Raw genomic sequence first — 21924 nt, 5'->3', positions numbered from 1 at the left:
AAAGGGTATGTTTATACTTTTCTGTCACTTTTAAACTAAAGAGCCCAATCACCCAAAAATGTAATTTATATTTACCAGAGACTGCTATGTATATAAAAATAGTTATCTTTGACTATTCACTTCAGCCTCTGCTGTCACGAGCCTCTAACAGCTAACCTGCAGCCAAAATGGCCGTCAGAATGGGGCCCTAAGGGTGTACCTGTGTGAAGGGAAGGACACAAAGCATAGATTAAGAGATCCAGTAATATTATATAACTATTATTTTCATTTTTATAATAATGTCAAACTTTTTCATTCTTAACACATTGTTTGTATTTTACATAATCTTTGAATAACACAGTAGATACTTTGATGCCATTAGCTAACAGGTTTCTATGCAACATTTTAACATGATTTAAATGAAAATGTTCAATTATTAGATGGATAAATCAAAGATGAATCATAAATGAATTATCAATTATATACTGTATTTATATATACACTTGGGTGCCTAGTATTTGTATGTGTGTTATAAAGCCTTTGGTTGTTGTTCATCAAATCAGAGATATGAAGATGACATCCAGCCTTCTATTTATTATTCCAATGTTCTTTAAATATAACTAGTTCTTCTATAGGATGCAAAAAAGTGAAATTCTTCAAACTATCCTATGTCTCTAATCATGACACATCAGTAATCAAAATCAAACAGCCCCCCACTCTGCTCCCCTGGCCTGATTTGGCCTTACGGCTGGTGTGATTCACTCATTGGTCGATGATACTTTTCAGGGAGACATCAGGAATAACACAGCCTTTGATCAGTTCACCCAGCTTCAGCTTTTGTTTCTATTCATTTTGAGCTTTACCCCCCAGGCGTTAACACTTTCCTGCACAGCTCTAACCAACATGTAGCATGGCCTGATGCTGAAGAGAGCTGACTCATCATATGTGATGTGTGACGACTAGGCACATAGGTCTAAGTTATGCATAGAGACATGATGGCACACAGTGGCGGCCGGCCCATAGGGGCGCCGCCCCACCTCTTCCCACATACAAAATAAAAAAATATTAAAAAAAATATTTTTTTATTTTATTTTTATTTTTAATAAACAAGGTAAATATTATATAATTGTTATCAGTAAAATGTATAATCTACAATAAAATCTCGTTTAAAATTGTGTTACGACGATGTCTAAAGTTACTGATAAGTCACATGTTTCCTGCCTGGCCTTGCCCATGTGTACCTTTATATACCTTTATACCTTTATATATACAGTCTATGGTCATTACCCTCTCTCGTCTGGGCGGTAAGAAAGGAGCCCTCAACCAGTGCAGCAGCAGCCACTAGCAGCTGACTGTTGCTATCTGTAAACTATGATGCCGAAACATAATTTCAGCCAATCAGCGTCGTCAAATCTGATGATCACCGGGCGCCAATGTCAGCGCCCGGTCCAGTCTGTGAGTAGTTTGGACACTAGTGACTCGTATCCGGTGGGGTGACGCAGTATGGCAGTAGTTGATGAGGATGGCTTCATGTGCAGGTGGAGTCTCCTGACCTCGGTCCCCGCCCAATTCCGTTCAAGAGCTAATCTCCAATCCTTTTGAAAGGAGAAGTTTGAGAGATAAACTGTTGCTTAAAGACCTTGGACCGGACCAACCCGATTTGTATATATCGCAGCAAGCTCGTGAAAAACACAAAACGTATCAACGAGGCTTCTCACGTAGCTGGTACACCAGAAAGGCATGGCTAGCTGGATGCAAACAGGTAAATGCTGTCTTTTGTTTCCCATGCTTGCTCTTCAAACAGCCGGGGACAGATACGATCTGTTCAGAAACTAGACAAAGTTAAACAAGTACAAACCACAGACTGTCTGTGTCATGGAGAATACAGTCGCTGGTTTATTTATGTCTGTATAGGCCGTTGTTGTGAGTGTGGACGGTCGGAGCATATATAACGTTAGCTTAGCCAAGCTCCATTTAGAAAACACGCATTTTAAAAGGATTTTTCGCCTGCCGTCTGTCTGCAGACTTGTCAAAGCATTAATTCATGGTTTTTACTAACCGGTATCAGTATGTTGTTACTTCGGCATCATTTTGAAACGTGTATTACAATTAAATCACGGTCAAATATGTTCATCTTGTTGTAGTTGTAGCCCCCTTGCCAGCGATTCTCTCTCTAGTTTAGCATACTCAGCCCGACTCAGCCTGGTTGTTCCTGGCCCTAGAACCACGATTTTATGGGGCCAGAAAAACTGTGAATTAGGACACGCTAGCCGGTACTAGGCCAAGTGGAAACGCAACCAAAAACGGACCCCGCACGGCTCGGCACGCTTAAAGCGAGCTCCGCGCTGCAGTGGAAACGCGCCATTACATCACCAGAAGTCCTAATTTAAGGGGTCATTTCTCCCAAAAAAATGTTTTATATGAACAGCCCCACCAAAAATATTTACCACCAGCCGCCACTGTTCCTGTACACACCAAGACGAAAGAAACAATGCCTCATTTCCATCTTTAGACTAGTGGGGAACAACATGGAGCCTGCAGCAGATCAGTCTGATATACTGAAGGAGGACTCGGGGTCTTGAGGGGACTGAGCATGCAGGGCCTCACGATTTTTTAAAGATTGGTCAAGTTATTGTTGTCAGGCTCCCTCAAACAATGCTATTACTAAATGTATGGAATACAACTCATGTATTGTATACTGTTTGTATGTGTCATGATGACATGGGATAGTATGAAGGATATCACTCTATTCATTGTATTATCTGAGAACTGTTAGGAAAATATCACTCGTCACCGGCTTGGTCTTCAATATCAGGATACATGTATTTATTATCCTTGCAAGAAAGGAAGTAGTCATCACACACAGAGTTGCATGGTTATCAGATCAGTGTCCTTCACATGCCTTATATACAAGAGAGTGTTACAGTCACAAGATGCAGAATACCGGTTCAAAGCAGTATTCAATGTTTATTTCAGATTAGCTCAGGCCAGGCGAGCCGGATTCATTTTAGAAGTGGGGGGGGCCAAAAAAAGTGCGTGTGTATGGCCCAATCCCAAACCACGCCCTACACCTACACACACACCCTCCGTGACGGAGTGAACTCCGTGGAGTGACACATGAGGCTCCCTCCTGTCAGATGGAGGGAGTAAATACAGCAGCAAGCTTTGGGACGGCCTCCCCTCTCTCTGGCAGAAACAGGAAATGCGTAACTGTATGTAACAACGGTTTCAAATCAGCATCTCTTAGACAAAAAGTTTAAATTAATAACTCAAATAAAACTCCAAACATCTTTGGTTACTTTTTTGTAAAGCTCTTTTAGTTTTAAACCTGATGTTTATAAGCTTCTTAGTTTTTGCAATAGTCTGTAAATATACACAACTTTATAATAAAATGCACACATTTACCTTTTTCTAGACTAAACACAGGTATGATCCTAAGTTAAAAAAATATGAGGTTATCATGAGGTTGTTAACATCGCAATTTATCACTATCGTTTAGTGGTTTTGCAAAGAATGAACCACTCTCTGTTTTTGTACCATTCTGCGTTGAAGTACCTTCTCTTTGCTCAAATAATCTACTAGCGGTCTCCTTTTTTCCGATAGTTAGCTGTACAGCTTTACCCGCCTCAATGTCCCAACAACAAACCTCCATGCAGTCGGAATCAGCCTGTTTCGGTTCAACGACGGCGGCGGTGGTTTTGACAGTTTCTGCGGCCGCATAGGTGCTGCTTTTGGGTTCATCTGGCTTCGCTGTTTCTATGATTGATGAAGGTCCAGGCTCCGGAGATGTGGATGTCAGGGATGTGACCTTCCAGTTGTTACATTTAAGTTTAGATTGACTGTATTTGTGACCTGCTCCATCGAAATCAGTCGCATTGACCCGAAGACACATTTTGAGTTGTATACACTGTTGGAAAGAGGATATTCCTAGCTTTCTAATGATATCAGGATTGTTTTTGTACTCCAAATATTAAGCGAAATATGTCACATTATATAATGACTGTCACCGAGTCATCATTTTGAGAAAAAGGCCTTAAAAGTTTCCTCTTCTCTGGAATCCATCGATCTGATTGATTATTAGTGGAGCAAATGATCAAAATACTACGGAGGGAAGATATTTTCGTTTGGAGGGGAAGCTCGCGAGTGCGTGTGTATACGTGTGTGTGTGTTTGTGTAATTTTGCGTTTGTGTGTATTGTGTTTGTTTCCCGGGGAAAACACTCACGATAAACACCGGCTGTTGTTATGCCTGCTGTGACGTTAAATTACTCCGTTCTCCGCTTGTAATGATGCCGTCACAAGCTTCAAAGCTGTATTTATCATCTGAATTTATCGAAACAAGTTTAATATTCTGAAACCCAAGACTTTGCTTATTTGAAATCAGATAAAAACAAACTGTAACGGACCCTGCCGTGTTATCTATGATTACTATACACCTTACATTCATAATTTCAGTGGGAGGGAGGGGGACGACGCTGAGGAACAGCAGAGTGGCGAGAGCTGTCATCTTCCCTTTACAAGCTTAAACATGCCTGTAGCTAGTGAGATTGAATATAACAATCAAAAATAACAAAATATACACAGCTAGATCAGATCACGTTTTAGATGCGACTTTACAGTAGAGGGGAATTATTGAAACGGGATTTGTACCGTTTTCCGCGGCACAGTTTCATGGAAACACATCAGCTTTTGGATGACAGTCAATATGGATTCAGGAAAGATAGATCAACATCTATGGCACTAATGGAATTAAGTGAGGAAATAGCAAACTGCATGGACAATAAAAAACAAGCAATGGGAATATTTATAGACTTATAAAAAGCATTTGACACCATAGATCACAATATTTTACTGATAAAACTGGAACGGTATGGCATCAGAGGGGTGGGATTAAACTGGGTGAGAGATTATTTAAGCAACAGACAACAATTTGTTGAATTTGTTGAAAACATAAAACAAATCCACAGATACAATTAATACTAGATAACATACACATAGAAAGAGTATATGAAATTAAGTTCCTTGGTGTGGTTTTAGAGCACAAAATCAGCTGGAAACCTCATATCACTCATGTAAAAGCAAAACTGGCTAAAACTATCGCAATATTGGGAAAAGCCAGACACATTCTGGACTATAACTCATTGTATACTCTATATAACACACTAATATTGCCATATCTGATTTACTGTGTGGAGATTTGGGGAAACACGTACAAAACCAACCTACAGCCGTTATGCACATTACAAAAAAGGGCTATAAGAGTTATCAATAATGTTGGATATCTTGAACACACTAATGTATTATTTTTGAAGTCACACATATTGAAGTTCATTGATCTGGTTAAATTTAAAACGGCACAAATCATGTACAGAGCCAGACATAATCTACTTCCTAGGAAATTAAAAACATTGTTCATAGACAGAGAGGGTGGGTATAATTTGAGAGGAAATCTACATTTTAAACAACTCAAGGTCAGAACAACTCTGAGAAGTATGAGTATAACAATCTGTGGGGTGATTTTATGGAATGGTTTGGAGCAGGAGTTCAAACAAAGCACAAGCATAATTCAGTTTAAAAGGATATACAGAAACACTTTTTTGGAAAAATATGAGAATGAAGAAAGGTGATTGAAGATGAGAAATGATTGTATATGTATAAATGTAAATCTAAGTAGGAATAACTTGCATAATGATTTAAAGGACAATCATTGATCAAGTAAGGGGTGGGGATTAATAAGCATTTGCTTCCTCCTACTCCCTTTCGGACACATATGATTTATTATTATTATTATTAATATGAAGACTTTTTTTGTTTTTTTTGTTGAATATACAAATATTACCATGAATGTGGATAAATACTGTATTATAACAATACGGTATTCTGTTTTTCACATTTGTTATTTTTTATTTGTTATTTTTGAATCTGTTCGAAATTACGGAGCCCTGGAGGGTTCATAGAGAGAAAAATAAATAAAACGTGGCCACGTTTTACTTTCTCGTGCGCACGCTTTAGTAACTCGTGCGCACGAGTTACTAAAGCGTGCGCACGAGTTACTAAAGCGTGCGCACGAGTTACTAAAGCGTGCGCACGAGTTACTAAAACGTGCGCACGAGTTAATAAAGCGTGCGCACGAGTTACTAAAGCGTGCGCACGAGTTACTAAAGCGTGCGCACGAGTTAATAAAGCATGGCCTCGTTTTGTGTGTGTGTGGGGAGGGGGGGGGGCATTTGTTTATGATAGTATCGTTCGTTCCGGTGCACTCCGGCAGGACTATAGCACATCGAGATTAAGATTAAACACATTTCTTTCACTTGGGAATACACTTAACTATGGGGAACCAGATTTGTTTAAAGTACTGTTCGTGGTAATTTGAAAACAAATGCCGGTGGTGTCGGATACACACAAACACGCACACAGAGCGGAGCTGAGCACACACACACACATCATGCGCCCCGGTGACAGGACATCTCCTTCATAAAGCGAGGGGGAATACTCTGGTAGTTCGATGTGTGTAGAGGTGTGTGTGGTTAAACGTAGCAGCCTCGATCTCTATTCAGCGGTTCTAATGAAGGGAAACGCAGTGAAGTAAACAGTAAAAGGCACAGCTCTTTGCAGCTGGTGCTGCTCTTCTCAGATTCTGCTGAGTTACACGTTACTGCCTCCAGTGCCCTGTACGACGAAGCCAGTTCAACAGACCCTGGACCTGAATATGTTCGATTTACCCGGCTTAACTGACCCTAACAAACGCGATGTCGATAAGCGGTCTTACGAAGCTGGTTATCAACTCAGTAAATCAACCAGGGTTTCTCTGTCCGGCTGAGAGCGCGCTCAGGTGAAAGGGACGGGGTTAGCAACATTTGACCAATCACAAACATGGAGACGCGTGCTGACAGCGCAGCGTCATACTTCATGAATGAATAGTGTAAATAGCCAATCCTGCTTCGTAGTACAGGCCACTGGTGCCGCTGAGATTTCATAAAGTGAAGGAGGTTTTCCTTCTATAAAACAGCTGTGGGCAGCAGATACTGTGAGTCACGGACAGGAATCCCTCAATTTAAATAAAACGAGGCCATGCTTTATTAACTCGTGCGCACGCTTTAGTAACTCGTGTGCACGAGTTACTAAAGCGTGCGCACGAGAAAGTAAAACGTGGCCACGTTTTATTTATTTTTCTCTCTATGAACCCTCCAGGGCTCCGTACGAAATAAAGACTGAAAAGAAAAGAAAAAAGAAAAAAAAAATCTGCTGCTGCGAAAATGTGGGGCAGGGCTGAAAAGTGAGGGGGCCAATGGTCCCCCCCGCTTCCGGCGCCCTTGGCTCAGGCCCACGTAAGCAATAAACATGACAGTCATATGTCTATCTCCATAGAGGCTGAATCATCATGTTAATCGTTGTCACACAGCTATCATATGCCTAAAACAGTGTGTCCTGACGCTCATAGGTAATCATACATCCTGTTACGTACACAGCTATACGTAGGGCCTTTGTTATCACGTGCTACTCTGATATTAGAAGAGTACATTCAGTATTTTCCCAACAAGCACCTAGGTTAATCTTGAAATGTTGGAATAAGGCAAATTGTCATATTTATATGACTGATTTGATTTGAATAACAACATATGAAGCTCAGCGCAAGTTCAACCAGGAAGACCATCATTATATCGTCATTCACATATTTCCTTCTTACTATGCTCACCCCTCCAATCAGCGATCAGGGGTGCTCACTCCCCAGCTAAACCTATCACTTTCGTTTCTATTCCCACAAGCCAATCATAGAACATCGTCAAACCGTTAAATCTGCTCTCTCCCCTCCTGGCAGCTGTCATGTGACTCAACGCAGCCCTCCTCCACTTTCACCTCCCATTTCTCTGAAACCAGGGTCCAAGTCAAGCTAAACCACTCCTCTTCAGACCTTCATCAATCCCTTCATGCCTTCACCACAACCGGTGTCTAGACCCCAGGGGGGGTTTTATCGGCTCGGTATTCCCCTCCCACACAACGGGGTCTAATCACCAAACACCATTATATTCATCTGTGTATTTCTTGGCTATAAATATATATATATTGTTACATCAAAACATGTCTCTCTTGATTGAATTGGCTTTATCAAGTATATACAAATACAAAGGACCCCAGTTATAAATATACTCTTTATAATTGTATGATTTATTGATTATTCTATTCATTATTAATCTTTGATTTTCTTGTTTAATCATGTGAAATAATATATAAAGCAGCCTGTTGGCTGTGTCATGGTCTGGCTGTTGGCCATGACAAAATAATCGGAAAAAGACACGAGATACGGGTAAAGTTGATGCTTCTTGTAGCTGGTCTCCAGGTTTGTGCACATCTCAGGAAGGATGTTGGTCCACTCCTCTCTGAAGGTCCTCTCCAAATCCTGAAGGCTTTGAGGCTGATGCTTGGCATCTCGAAGCTTCAGCTCCCTCCACAGATTTTCTATGGGATTAAGGTCCGGAGTCTGGCTAGGCCCCTCCATCAGCTAAATGTGCTTCTTCTTTAGTCAAAGTCAACTTTATTGTCAATCTCAAAATATGTTTGTACACACAGAAAGATCGAAATACTGTTTCCCACAGTCTCAAGAAGACTCAATCATTTACAAAAAAAACAAAATCACCGTTTACTTCAAGTAAGCAAGGATATATATAAAAAAGAAGATGTACATAGTGCAAATGGGAGTGCAAAATTGTCCATAGCAGCAGGACATATGTAAAATAGAGAATGCAATTCCTGAAGAAATTGCTAATGGGAATGCTTTATGCTGAAAAGCTGACTCTAAACTGCTATGCTGAAATGTAATGTGTAAGAAGAAAGTGAAGAATTTAGTTTGAAATGATACATGAACACTGGGGGCTTGAATGTGTGATGAGAGAAGAAATCTACTTAAAATAGAGATTAAAGCCATAGCAGACTTGGTCAACAATAACAAACTGGTACTCAACATTGCAAAAACAAAAGCAATGGTGTTCGGATCCAGACATATGTTAAGCAGCAATCCTCATTAATCCTGACACTGGCTGGTCAGCCAGTGGAACAGGTCAACGAGACTAAGTTGCTTGGCATTGTTCTTGATTCTGGTTTACAGTGGACAAAGCAAATTGACAGTATCGTAACTAAAATGGGAAGGAGCATAGCTGTGACGAGAAAATGTACAAAGTATGGAACACCAACCACTTTGAAACAAGTCATTCAGTCTCTGGTTTTGTCACATCTTGAGTACTGTCCGGTCATATGGTCATCAGCAGCAAAAACACATATACAGAAATTACAAATAGCTCAAAACAAGGCTGCCAGACTAGCTCTCCACTGTTCGAAGCGCACTCATATTGGAGTTATGCATAGAAACCTATCATGGCTTCCGGTTGAGAAACGTCTGCAATCTCGTGTTATCACTTTTCTAAAATTTTTCCAATTTAGCAAAAAAACACTGTATTTTTTATGATCAAATAGTTGACACAAGAGACGAGCATGACCATAAGACTAGACAAGCTACATCAGGCCATCTACTGGCACCTAAACCCAGGACACATCTCCTGAACTCTTCTGTGTCTTATAGAGCTATAAAGGAATGGAACTCATTGCCAAACTACCTTGCTGAAATAAAGTCCAGAGCCTCTTTCAAGAAGAGATTGAAGGGCCATCTACTGATGACCATGTACCCTTGTGAGCTGTGAACCCTAATTTAATTTGATCTCATACTTTGCACTGGTGGGTGTCTAGTGCACTCATCCTTGGCTGAGATTGATATTGAAAGTGGATGAGATTGTTGATGATGTTGGAAATTGTTGATGATATTGGTGATGTTGTTAATGATGTCAGGAATTATGTCTTGAATGTTGTTGTATTGTTGTTGTATTATTGTTGTATTGTTTTAAGTTTCGGACCCCAGGAAGACAAGCTTTTGTCAAGAGCAAAAAGCTAATGGGGATCCTTAATAAACATACACATAAACAGAAACACATCTCTTAATGTTGCTCTCAAAGTGCACCAGATTGATGCTTTTAACTTCAACATTTAAAAAAAAACCTTCCCGGGGGAGCATGCCCCCGGACTCCCTAGAGGAGGTTAGGTTCCCCCCCCCCACTTAAATCATGTTCACATGGATAGGAGTCTAAATACATTTGCACACATCTTGTGTCCATATCTTTCTGTTTTGGTGGTCATGCCACAACCGTGCACGTGCATGCGTGAGTCATGGCAAGATATCTGGATTAAGAGGTTGCTTTTTCTTTGCACAGCATGAAAGAAAGGTCAAATGAATGGGCTGTGATTTTAGTATTTTTAAGCAGAGGTCAATCGGAGGATGTTGAAAAAATTGAAATGGCCCTTGAGAGGAAAAAGGTTCTCCATCCCTGCCTTAGAGAGTCTCTGTGATGTTAGCCATCACTCTGAGGGATCAGAGCTGTCCTCGTGAGTGATTCACGCTACAGCAATGAAAAAACATGGTTGTGCTTTGTTCTACCTCGGAAAGGGGCCTTAGTTCCTCTACTAAAAGGAGATATTTAAACTGACAAGTTTTAATGAGCTACAATAACATTTAAAAAACGCTTAGACTAACAGAGCCTGTGTTAAGTGGAATGTTAAAACCATTTTCAAACTGTGTGTTAAGATTCACATTAGACTGGTCCTAGCTGCATCATCACTCTCCATGTGAGGAAGTCATATGAGGAAGGGAAATATAGGCGACACATTTTGTCACAGAAATCAAGCCTTTATTTTGATACAGTCTCTGAATGTGAAGAGACTTAACTGTCATGTATGTGTGAACTATAAGCTGCCAGTTTATGGTAAAGCTTTCAGCACATCCCCCAAATCAAAATAGTAAATTATTTGGTGCGTATTCCTGTTCACTTGCTGATCTTAAAGTAAATGTTGCTGTCTTTCCATGGATACTCTACAGTTGATTATCAAACTGAGCTAAGATTAAGTCACTTATGATCCAACTTTGCACCAATACTATTAAAATAGATTAAACAAATTAATGAAAATGGCGTGCCTTTACTTTTGGATATCATTCATTTATCTTAAATTAATTAATTTCGCTATTAATTTTACGTTTGGAATTGGTTAACCATACAGTTTAGCAGTTGTTCTATACTGTTATTATTGTGAATTTAGTATCATACTGTATAAAATGTCAATAAAATATCTTACTTAGTTAGGGTTGTCAGTTTACTTTTGTGGCTTGTAATATAGCCAGGGACAGGTATTGGCCAGATTCTGGATCCATGATGGTATTTTAATGTGTGTAAATTAGTAGGCTAATCCCCAGAGAGACAGAAAGCTCAGGAAATCTATTGTCTTTTTATTGTTTTTTTCAATCTTATAATTTTAACAATACAAACTTGTTTGTTTTTCAAAACTGAATTTTCTTTTCTTTTTTTTTTTATTCCTATTGCCTGCCTAAGCCCTAAGCTGTAAATCAACACGGAAAAGGCTAAACCTACAACATGTCTACTTCATATTTCAATAAGTAGGTATTCATTCTGAAAATCTATCCCATGGTGTGATGTTGGCCAAACTTAAGGATGTACAATTAACAGATAATTTACCTTAGTTAATCTTAATTTGTTTTCAAATGTTAATCACAAAACACACAATCACCTTTTGACAGACATGAAGGATTTCCAATTGTTCCTTCACTGTACAGTAAAGACTGAAAAAGTATTACTAATGTTATGGAAGAATATAGGCCAATGCGGAATAAAATCATCCATGCAGTGTCACAGATCTTTTAGTTTGATAGTACAATGGTTTATTTAAAGAGCATTTATCAGGTAAGGGTCAAATCAGGTAGTGAAATGGTTCAAAGTTCAAAAGGGAGACAATCCCATTGCAATAATCAAGTGGCCACAAAGGAAGAATAAGTCATTTTATAACCATAAATGACAGCATTTTTTTTTCTATGCACATGACATTGAAATACATTCATGTAAATAAATATAACGGTGCACTACCATAACACAACAACTAATAACTGGATACTGTAAAGGAATATTTTAGTCTGATGTCTTTGTGTTCTTAGCTGTCCTGAGAAACTTTACATGACCCAGGTTTTATGGGTTCTCTTTCCTGTGTGGGGGAAGGGTTTACTGCCCGATGCCTTTACGAGACAGAGCATCTTTGTTTGTTCATCTGGAATCGATTGGGGTAAAGGCCCGCGTTTCTAGGCTCCGCCCCTTCTCAGAGACCAGGTTCGAGCGGTTCCGTCTTTGTGTGGGCAGAATTAATTTGGCGGCTTGCATTAAACAGTGCGAGTTGCTTTGTTAGTCCTCCGGCCGTTTTGTCTCTCAATAGATATCAGTGTATTGACTAAGGCGAATCCAGTTTCCCTCATTTCAAGAACATTGGCTCAACATTGCTGCAAAGAAGTTTTCCATATCAATTTGCGTCACGAACATCGTACCAACAGATCTTCAGAGCTGGTGAGTGTAATTTCAAATCTATATTTGGACATTGCCTTGCCAGACTCTGTGATTGACGTTATCAAAAAAATTACCTGTGGAACAGACAGATGCAATTTTTTTTGGTTTCCTCTGTGTGTGTTTCCTGGAATTAAATTACCAGACAATTACGCACGGCAAATATTCGGAGAGACCTTAAAGAGGGCATCAGTAAGGTGGAACTTCTGTTCAAAAGCAATGTAGAGATTTGTATTGAGACGAGTCGCCGAATTCTGGAGATTTCAGCGGTCAAACTGGTTAAGTCAAATCGCCTCGAATCTGCCTGCATGCTGCTGCTGCAGGGAGTGTGTGTGATTCCCCCCCCCCCCTGCGGGGAGCCGCAGGCAAAGAGGAAGAAGCACAGAGTGCCACATATTCTTTTTCTCACACTATTACCGATTTGGAACTAAACAAAACATTTATTTTGTCTGCGACCGTTTTCTACGATTTTGCTGGCAAAGCTGGGGCAGACAACTAAGTGCGTGCGTCGCCTAGCGCGCCGCAGTCTCCTACTTGCTGGAAGAAACTGGGCGCATTCCCGGGATGCACACATCAGAATAGGTTAATTGGTCATTAATGGGAAGGGTGGGACGCGATAATGTGACAATAGCGCTGTGTTTCATAACTAATGAGTTGTTACATTTGGCTATTATTGGAAAGGGTACTGGATAAATTAAAAGCCTCCGCTCTCCGGATCGGGGAGGGCAGAGCACCACTAAATTAGCATAGTGGTTGTTGATTGAGAATAAAGTTCAACCCGGAGAGACGTGATGTAAGAATTACATATTTATTGTTTACACGTCATATGAATGAAATGATTGCCATGATAGTACAACAGGAGAATGTAATGGTGTTTGGCGATTAGGCCCCCGGTTTGCAGGATAATCATTCAGGAGGGAAAGCACCGCTCCGATGAAATCCCCGGGGTCTAGACACTGGTGGTGGTGATGAGTAGGTGAGACCAGTCTGAAGGAGGAAGGTTTAGCTTTGTCCTGAAGGAGACGGGAGGCGAGAGGGGTGGAGGCGGGTTGCGTGTGATCATCTGCAATGACAACTGACAGGGAGGAAGAGCAGGTATTTAAGGCATTTAGCATGTGCAGCGATTGGCTGCTGAGGCATGACGCCCTCATATTTAATGAGGGGGGAAGGGAGCCATAGAGTGACGTGTGAGTGACTCGAGTTAGGTCTTCCTTATTGAACTTGCGCTAAAGCTTTCATTTCAACCCGGAGAGACGTGATGTAAGAATTACATATTTATTGTTTACACGTCATATGAATGAAATGATTGCCATGATAGTACAACAGGAGAATGTAATGGTGTTTGGCGATTAGGCCCCCGGTTTGCAGGATAATCATTCAGGAGGGAAAGCACCGCTCCGATGAAATCCCCAAAACCAGTGAAGTATGAATACTGAGATGAACTGAGTTGCTTACCTTGTTGGGTGACTGGTGATCTGGGGAGGAGAGATAATAGATTAACACGTATATGAGCGACACTGTGCCGGAATCACTGCCGGAGCTTACTGGTCATGCTGAGACTCTGACTGCCGAAATCAGTGCCGGTCTTATCTGAAAACGACCTGCGGGTCGCATGCCTGGCCAGCAGGGCTTGACTACGCCGAGGAGCGAGCGGTTTCGTTTTGTAACGGTGGCCCAACGTCCACGACACCGAAGTGTACGGTAGCCTTCCGCTACGACACCGAAGTGTACGGTGGCCTTCCGCCACGCCTGACTTCGCAGGCTATATATATATATATATATATATTTCTCTTTATTCTTTTTCCTTTGTTTTGTAACTGACACCGAAGTGTACGGTGGCCTTCCGCCACGCCTGACTTCGCAGGTTATATATATATATATTTCTCTTTATTCTTTTTCCTTTGTTTTGTAACTGACACCGAAGTGTACGGTAGCCTTCCGCTACGACACCGAAGTGTACGGTGGCCTTCCGCCACGCCTGACTTCGCAGGCTATATATATATATATATATATATTTCTCTTTATTCTTTTTCCTTTGTTTTGTAACTGACACCGAAGTGTACGGTGGCCTTCCGCCACGCCTGACTTCGCAGGCTATATATATATATATATATATATATATATATTTCTCTTTATTCTTTTTCCTTTGTTTTGTAACTGACACCGAAGTGTACGGTAGCCTTCCGCTACGACACCGAAGTGTACGGTGGCCTTCCGCCACGCCTGACTTCGCAGGCTATATATATATATATATATATATATATATTTTTCTTTATTTCTTTTTCCTTTGTTTTGTAACTGACACCGAAGTGTACGGTGGCCTTCCGCCACGCCTGACTTCGCAGGCTATATATATATATATCTTTACTCTTTCTTTATTTCCTTTGTTTTGTAACTGACACCAGAGTGTACGGTAGCCTTCCGCTACGACACCGAAGTGTACGGTGGCCTTCCGCCACGCCTGACTTCGCAGGCTATATATATATTTTTTCTTTACTCTTCATTTCTTTTCCTTTGTTTTGTAACTGGCACCGAAGTGTACGGTGGCCTTCCGCCACGCCTGACTTCGCAGGCTATATATATATATATATATATATATATATATATATATCTTTACTCTTTCTTTATTTCCTTTGTTTTGTAACTGACACCAGAGTGTACGGTGGCCCGAGTCCACGCGGACTGCAGGAAATACATTTTACACTGATGCGTTTGAGCAAGGCCTGGGAATGAAATACCTGTGTGCCGGAGATGAAGCCCATTACCTGTAGTTGCGGCGTGAGACGAGACATTATTCCCTGTGGGCGGGGCCCGCGGAATTAGGACAGGAATGCAGTTTTGAATATCGGGAACCTTAGTGAGACATGTATACTTGTGAATGTGTTTGAGCCACCACCAGTTATATGTATAACTACCATAGTTGTTAGGGTCTGAGAGATCTTTGGGAAGCCCGTACGGCGCTGATGTCCGGACGAATGAAGGTTGTGAAGGCGGAGGAGGACCACCGTCCTAGTTGTTGTAGGGATGAGGTAGAGAGACCTTGATTAGCAGCAGAGGTGGCTGCACCTATCCTGAAGGAATGCCCGGGTATGATATGGGTGATAGGCTGGATTTAGTGAGAACTTGCTTGGGTAGAAATTGACGGGGCCATGACCCTGCGAACCACTCTCCCTGGAAGAAACCCCCCAAAACCCATGGATGGGCGGCATCCGTGAAGACCTCATTGAGTCAGAGGAACGCACGAGGCCATCGTAAATAAAGTAATTCCGTTCCAGTGGGCGAGCAGGAGGGACCAGAACCGAAGGTCTGAACGGCAGCCTTCGTCTAAGAAAACGCAGTCATGGAGGTTGTCGACCGCTGATGCTGCGTCCAGGAGGCGGGAGATGAACGAGCGCCCCTGGGGGATGACGTGCATGGCGAAGTTGAGGTGTCCGAGAAGGGAGAGCAACTGTTGTTTTGTGATAACTTGTTGCTCGCAGTATGACTTGGTGATGTCCTGGATGCGCTGCGATTTGTCGGAGGGGAGAGACGCCTTCATGTCTATGGAGTCGAGGATGATGCCTAAGAACTCTAAGCGTGTGACGGGACCTAACGTTTTCTCTTTGGAGAGAGGGACACCTCACTCCTGAAGCAATGTTTAAGCTTGGCCAGTGAGATCCCTGAGCTGTCCTGTGGCGGGTTTATGGGGAGGAAGTCGTCCGGTAGGTGAAGGACGGAGGGGATTCTGACGATGTTCAGCAGGATCCAATGGAGCGCTTCCGAGAAGGAATTGAAGATGCAGGGGCTGCTTCTGCACCCGAAGGTCGTGCGAACGCGAAGATAGAGTTTGGACTCCCACTTAATACCGAACAAGTTCCACTGAGACGGATGAATGGGGATGATTTGAAGGCATCGGTAATGTCCGCTTTGGAGAGCCGAGCTCCGTGCCCTGTGAACTTGATCATCTTTATTGCATTATCCACTGAGGCATGGTGAAGGGAGAACTGATCTGGAGGGATGATGCTATTGACGCTGCAGAATGGGCCGGAGCAGGGAGCGGACAGATCGAAAATCAGCCTTTTATTTACGTGTGGCTATTCCGATGGGATTTGAACGGAACACTGAGAAGGGGGAGGAGCTAAAAGGACCGATTATATATCCTTTGAGAAGTTCTTTGTCGATGAGCTGGGAAACTATGTTGGGTTCTTTAGCGGCTGTAAGTTTCTTGCTACGAAAGTCACTGTGGGAGATGGGAGGGCTCCTACCCTGAAGCCTTGGGAGAGCCCTGACGGGAGATAGTCGACGAACACGGAATCTGTAGATAGCGCAGCTGCTAGCTGAGGGATGTTAATGGGAGTGGAGGGGTGATATTCCAGAATGTTTTTTTTTTTTTGTTTTTTTTAATGTTTCTGGCGCAGAGCCACTGTGACGGCCCGTCCACACGGTGGCGTGCGTTACAGATTCCGACGCTTCTGCCCATTCACTTTGAATGGGGTGACGTCACTTTTAGTAGAACTGTATTTTGGGAAGCGACGTGGAGCGTTTGCTGGCGTTGCTCGCTTCAAAAAGTTGAGCAATGTTCAACTTTTGGCGCCTCGGCAGAAGCGTCAGCCAATGAAGTCCCGTTTATGCAAATCTGCCGGTACAAGCGCTAGCCAATCAGACCGCGTGTATGTTGGGAGAGACTACGCAGGTAATTCCTCATATTCCAAAAATGTGAGGGAAAATTCATTATAGCGGTAGTGAATCACCCGGTGCTGTATGATCAGTCTCTGTTCATCTACCGGGATACAAACCAGAGGAGCGAGGCATGGAGGGAGGAGGCAGGGACAGTGGGTGAAACTGGTAGGTTTTCGCCTGTTGGGGATTTTTTTTTCCTTTCCAGTTTACTTAGTTTTAACATTGCTATTGCTTTGTGTGTCGGGGGCAAGAGATTCATGTGATTGGTTGTTGCTGCTGTGCGGACCGTAGCGTAGGCAGAAATTTACTTTAGGGTGGGCCTGTAAAAATATAGGGTGGGCCAGATTTTCTTCTGCGCATCGGAAACTAACCACGATCCCGCCGGTACCGGTGGCAGATTACTTTTAGAATACTTCCTTTCCTCTTCTTTTTCTTCTTTCCTCCTCTTCTTTTTATCTTTTCTCCTTTTCCTCTTCTTTCTATCTTTTCCTTTCTTCTTTCTCTTTAGAATACTTTCTTTTCCATAACAGATGGGTATGTTTTGGTGAACGGGAGACACGTATTTTACTGTTTTAATGGCTTATGAAGAGCACGAACACGACATTTTAGTGTCATTCTTGACAGCTCTCTCATCTGCACCGTACATAAAAAGAAAAACTCACCCGGACTGCATTCTTTGTACTGTCTTAAAACCTTTCCTTGGAAAAGTGTATGCATTGTAAGGTGTCCTTGGGTGCTTTGAAAGGCGCCCCTAAATAGAATACATTATCGTTATTTATTATCTGAAACGATGTAATCACTTTTAAAACTTTTCCCAGTTACTTGCCCCATGCATTCGGCAGCAGCAGGCCATTCAGTTAGATTTGATCCCGTTATGAATGTCATAATTTCGACAATACATAAATGCTACATAAACGTTATCTTCCACGTTTTATCTAAACATCTCCGTTTCTACCTTCCAATATGTTTTGAAAGAGAACTCTCTCTCTCTCTCTCATCTGCGTGCGGGGCGGGGCCTCACGGACACGCTACATCTCTCGCTCGCAGATACGCTGCATCGCTGTGCACACGGTTCTGCCGGTAATGAATATTACATTGTGAGGAAACTTTCCACCAATAATTCCAATAAGTATTCACTTCAGGTTTACGAAAGTAACTGCACTCAGTTTACTCGTTTTTTCAAATGTAACGCCAGCTGAATGTACTGATTTTTTTTTTTTTTTCTTTCTTTTTCTTCCGATTACGTAACACCGTTACATGTATTCCGTTACGACCCAACCCTGTGTAAGGGTCGAGTGCAAACGTTTTCGTTAAAAACTAGTACCTGAGTGCAACGGAAGTTGAAGCTCCTGTGGCGGAGTCTTCCAGAGCCTGGAGGCGAGCATCGATAGCTATCATGGAGCTAGCCAGGGATTGCAGGGAGCCGGCCGCGCTACTCTCCATAGGGGTGTGTGACGCTCCCGGACTGGCGAGCCTGAGAAGGGGTGGATTTTTTGGAGGGGGACGGGATCCTGGAGGGCTCGACTTCCTGCCCTTTTTTTACCTCCGCGGCTGCGGCCTCGTCCTGCTCTCTGGGAAGCTGGCTGGAGCTGCTGCCCCGGACTGGGGAGCTACGCTGGAGACCTGGTCCGAGAGCTATCGCCGCTGAGAGAGAGTGAGGCCTGGGGCTGTGGGAAAGCCCTGCTGCAGGAGCCGGGCGATGAGGAAGTCTTCCTCTGTTGATAAGCCGCTGTGGGGAGCCGAACCGGGATCGGAGACTTCCAGAGAAGGTTCGTGTTCCGAATTGTCCGAGTTGGACATCTTGAGCTAGTTGTTTCTTACGGTTTTTCTCACGAGAAGCAGTATTGTATTGCAACTACCATTGCGTGTGATCATCTGCAATGACAACTGACAGGGAGGAAGAGCAGGTATTTAAGGCATTTAGCATGTGCAGCGATTGGCTGCTGAGGCATGACGCCCTCATATTTAATGAGGGGGGAAGGGAGCCATAGAGTGACGTGTGAGTGACTCGAGTTAGGTCTTCCTTATTGAACTTGCGCTAAAGCTTTCATTAGTTATTGCTCTTCAACAGATTCCGTTCTTAGCACTTGTACAAGTATATATGGGTAAGAAGGCACTCATATTAAACAGATATTTCCCTACCCCCGCTGAGATCTCCCTAATTCGGATTAAATTAAGCTGGATGAGTTTAGCTGTCACCTGATATTTGTTGCGGGTTCATGTTTGTTTGTATAATTGTTTCGTGTTTGTTTGTCTACCCGCCGTCTTGTGCATGCTCTGTAACAACTAATAATGAATCAGTCCACAGCCAAGGTAAAATGAACTAAACTTTAGTTATCTCACCAAAAGTAAATGACTTGAGAAAAATGGATGATGTAGGGATGTAAAGCAAAATTATACATTGTAATATAAATGTTCTGCAAAAGGAAAATAAATAGCAAAAGAGTGTTTTTATGTCCTGCGTCTGTCTTACACCCGGGAACCTCAGAGGCATCACTGCGGGTCATAAATACCAGGCCTGAGGAAATCAGGGTTGAAAAAATAAATAAATAAAAAAATCTGTCTGCTCAAATAGGTCTATGTTGTATTATTTGTTTCATTTATTCTTAATCTATGTATTGTATGGTAATAATGAAAATAAAAAAACGTAATGTATTGAACACATTCCGAAACAAAGCAGATAAGCAGAATAGAATTGTGATTGGAACCTTTTGCACTGTTGCTGCAAAATGAAAACTTTTTGATTGTCTGTTCCAACTGGCCACTGGAATAAGATAATTGATATAAATTGAAGTTCAATTACAGTTTTTAAATATAGTTTAACATTCTTTATTAAACTGTTTCAAATTATTTCTAGTCAAAATCTCCCCCTTTCTCTGCTCTGCTTGGTGCTGCAGAAGAAAAAAACGCAAGACACGGGGTCAGAGACAGGCGTGACCTCTGGAAGGAAAAGATAATCTGAAGCAGACCACGGGACGGCGCGTTGGGGGTTTTATGGCCTCAGCACAAAGGAAGATCTAATTGCAGCAGTCAGTTTATAATTTTGGCAGCACTGTTGAGCATTTTGAAAATGTATTTTCATACCTCTGTGCAAGGCTTAGTCTTTCTATCTGTATAGCCACTGGTGTAAAGTAACTAAGTTCATAAACTCAACAAGTACTATACTTGGGCACAATTTTGAGATACTTGTACTTTATTTGAGTATTTAAATGTTTTGCTACTTTATTCTTCTACTCCACTACAGTTCAGTGGTACATGGTGTACTTCTACTCCACTACATGTATTTAATACCTTTTAGTTACTTTCAGATCTGGATGAATGATGTGAAATATAATCAAGTGTTGAATCAGACTTTAGTTCCACCTGGAGTAAATCCACAAGCTACCCTGCAGTATACAAAGTCATTCAAACTAGCTGCACCTTTTCCAGCTTTGAGAACACTTTCATGATCAATCGTTATAAAACACATCATATATAGTATTCTGAAATAAACCAATCTGCACAGTGACTACTTTTACTGTCGCTATTTTCACTATATTTTGATGACAATACTTTTATACTTTTACTTGAGTAACATTTTGAATGCAGTACTTTTACTGTAACTTAGTATTCCTACACTCTGGTACTTCTACTTTTACTCAAGAACAAGATCTGAGTACCTAAGCTAACGTTAGCCAGAAACCTTCCATTTTGACACACAGAACAATGGGGGCTATCCACCCGTATCCACAATGTAAAGTAATTCACACAGCCTCTTCCCTCTGTGAGGAGCAGCAGGTTCAGCTTCATTTAAATATGTCGTGTAGTAATAGATGGATTTATTTTTCATCTCAAGAGAGAATGTGTATTTTATGTTAGTATTTCAAAAAATCTCCTGGGGGAGAATCCCCCCAGACCCCAAGCGGGGGTTGGGTTTTCAGCATGTCAACTCTTTCACTTGTGAGGAAATTGCAGGATTGGCTCCAGGTCGCCCTTTTTATTTACTACAAGACAAATGTGCCTTTTTATTTCATACAGTTCAATTTGGATTGAGACAGGGAAATAATCTAAACCTCACGCGTGGCGTTTCACTGTCAAGGGGGCGATATAGCGTGTATGTAATTACATTTCAAATGCTGATTTGAGCCCCACCACTGTATGGGTTAGCCCTACCATAGATTATCCAACACAAATACTCGGGAGCCGATAAGTCAATTAATTGCTTATCGCGACAGGCACACAATAAAACAGTGGAAACAAACATGTGTTTGACTTTCATTAGTGAATGAAACTGTGTGCCCTTTATAGTCTGTGTCCAATATTGTGTATTTGTATATATATTATATATATATATCCTAAATATATGCTAAGGTCCCGCTACTGACACGAGAGCAGTCACTTCCTGCGCATGTGTGTAATTAAACCCATGATATCAAAATCTCACTCCAGCCAGGTACCCAAAGTTAGCAATCCTGTCCATATCCCAATAATATTTTATTGCAGAATCTACATGAATCACACAAACGACCTATTTTGGATTCAAAACGGCAAATTTCACCAAAAGATGACAAGTTTGCATCCCTGCTTGTTCTCCTTTTCATCACAGAGCTGGGAAAATGGTGTATTGATTACTGATCCGTGCATGTCCAATTTTTTAACTGACTTTAGTTCTAATGTTAATGTTAATTTGATTTCAACCCATAAGTAATTATTTAAATTAACTCAACATTCCACATGATGGATTAGTGTTCCACATTTTTCCCACTAATTTGTTTATGATTAGGCCAATGGTAAAGAGAGACATTGATGACCCTGTGTCCTTTTTGTTAGCACGTGGTTCCATTTTGTCTATGGCTTTGGACAGTTTC

The 21924-nt window shown here is 41.7% G+C and overlaps 1 protein-coding gene across 1 annotated transcript in view; it reads right to left on the bottom strand.

Moving 5' to 3' along the window:
* Positions 1-187: 187 nt before the first annotated feature.
* The window catches only part of LOC117541507 (ATP-binding cassette sub-family A member 2-like), a 35225-nt gene continuing 13488 nt past the window's right edge, over positions 188-21924 (bottom strand). Inside the window, exon 9 of the mRNA XM_034208692.1 lies at positions 188-199. Coding sequence (XP_034064583.1) covers positions 188-199 — 12 coding nt within the window. The remainder of the gene's footprint in view (positions 200-21924) is intronic.

Source organism: Gymnodraco acuticeps, unplaced genomic scaffold, assembly GCF_902827175.1.
Source record: "Gymnodraco acuticeps unplaced genomic scaffold, fGymAcu1.1, whole genome shotgun sequence".
Lineage (NCBI taxonomy): Eukaryota > Metazoa > Chordata > Actinopteri > Perciformes > Bathydraconidae > Gymnodraco > Gymnodraco acuticeps.
Note: the sequence above shows the minus strand (reverse complement) of the source record. Positions and strands in the feature narration are given on the sequence as shown.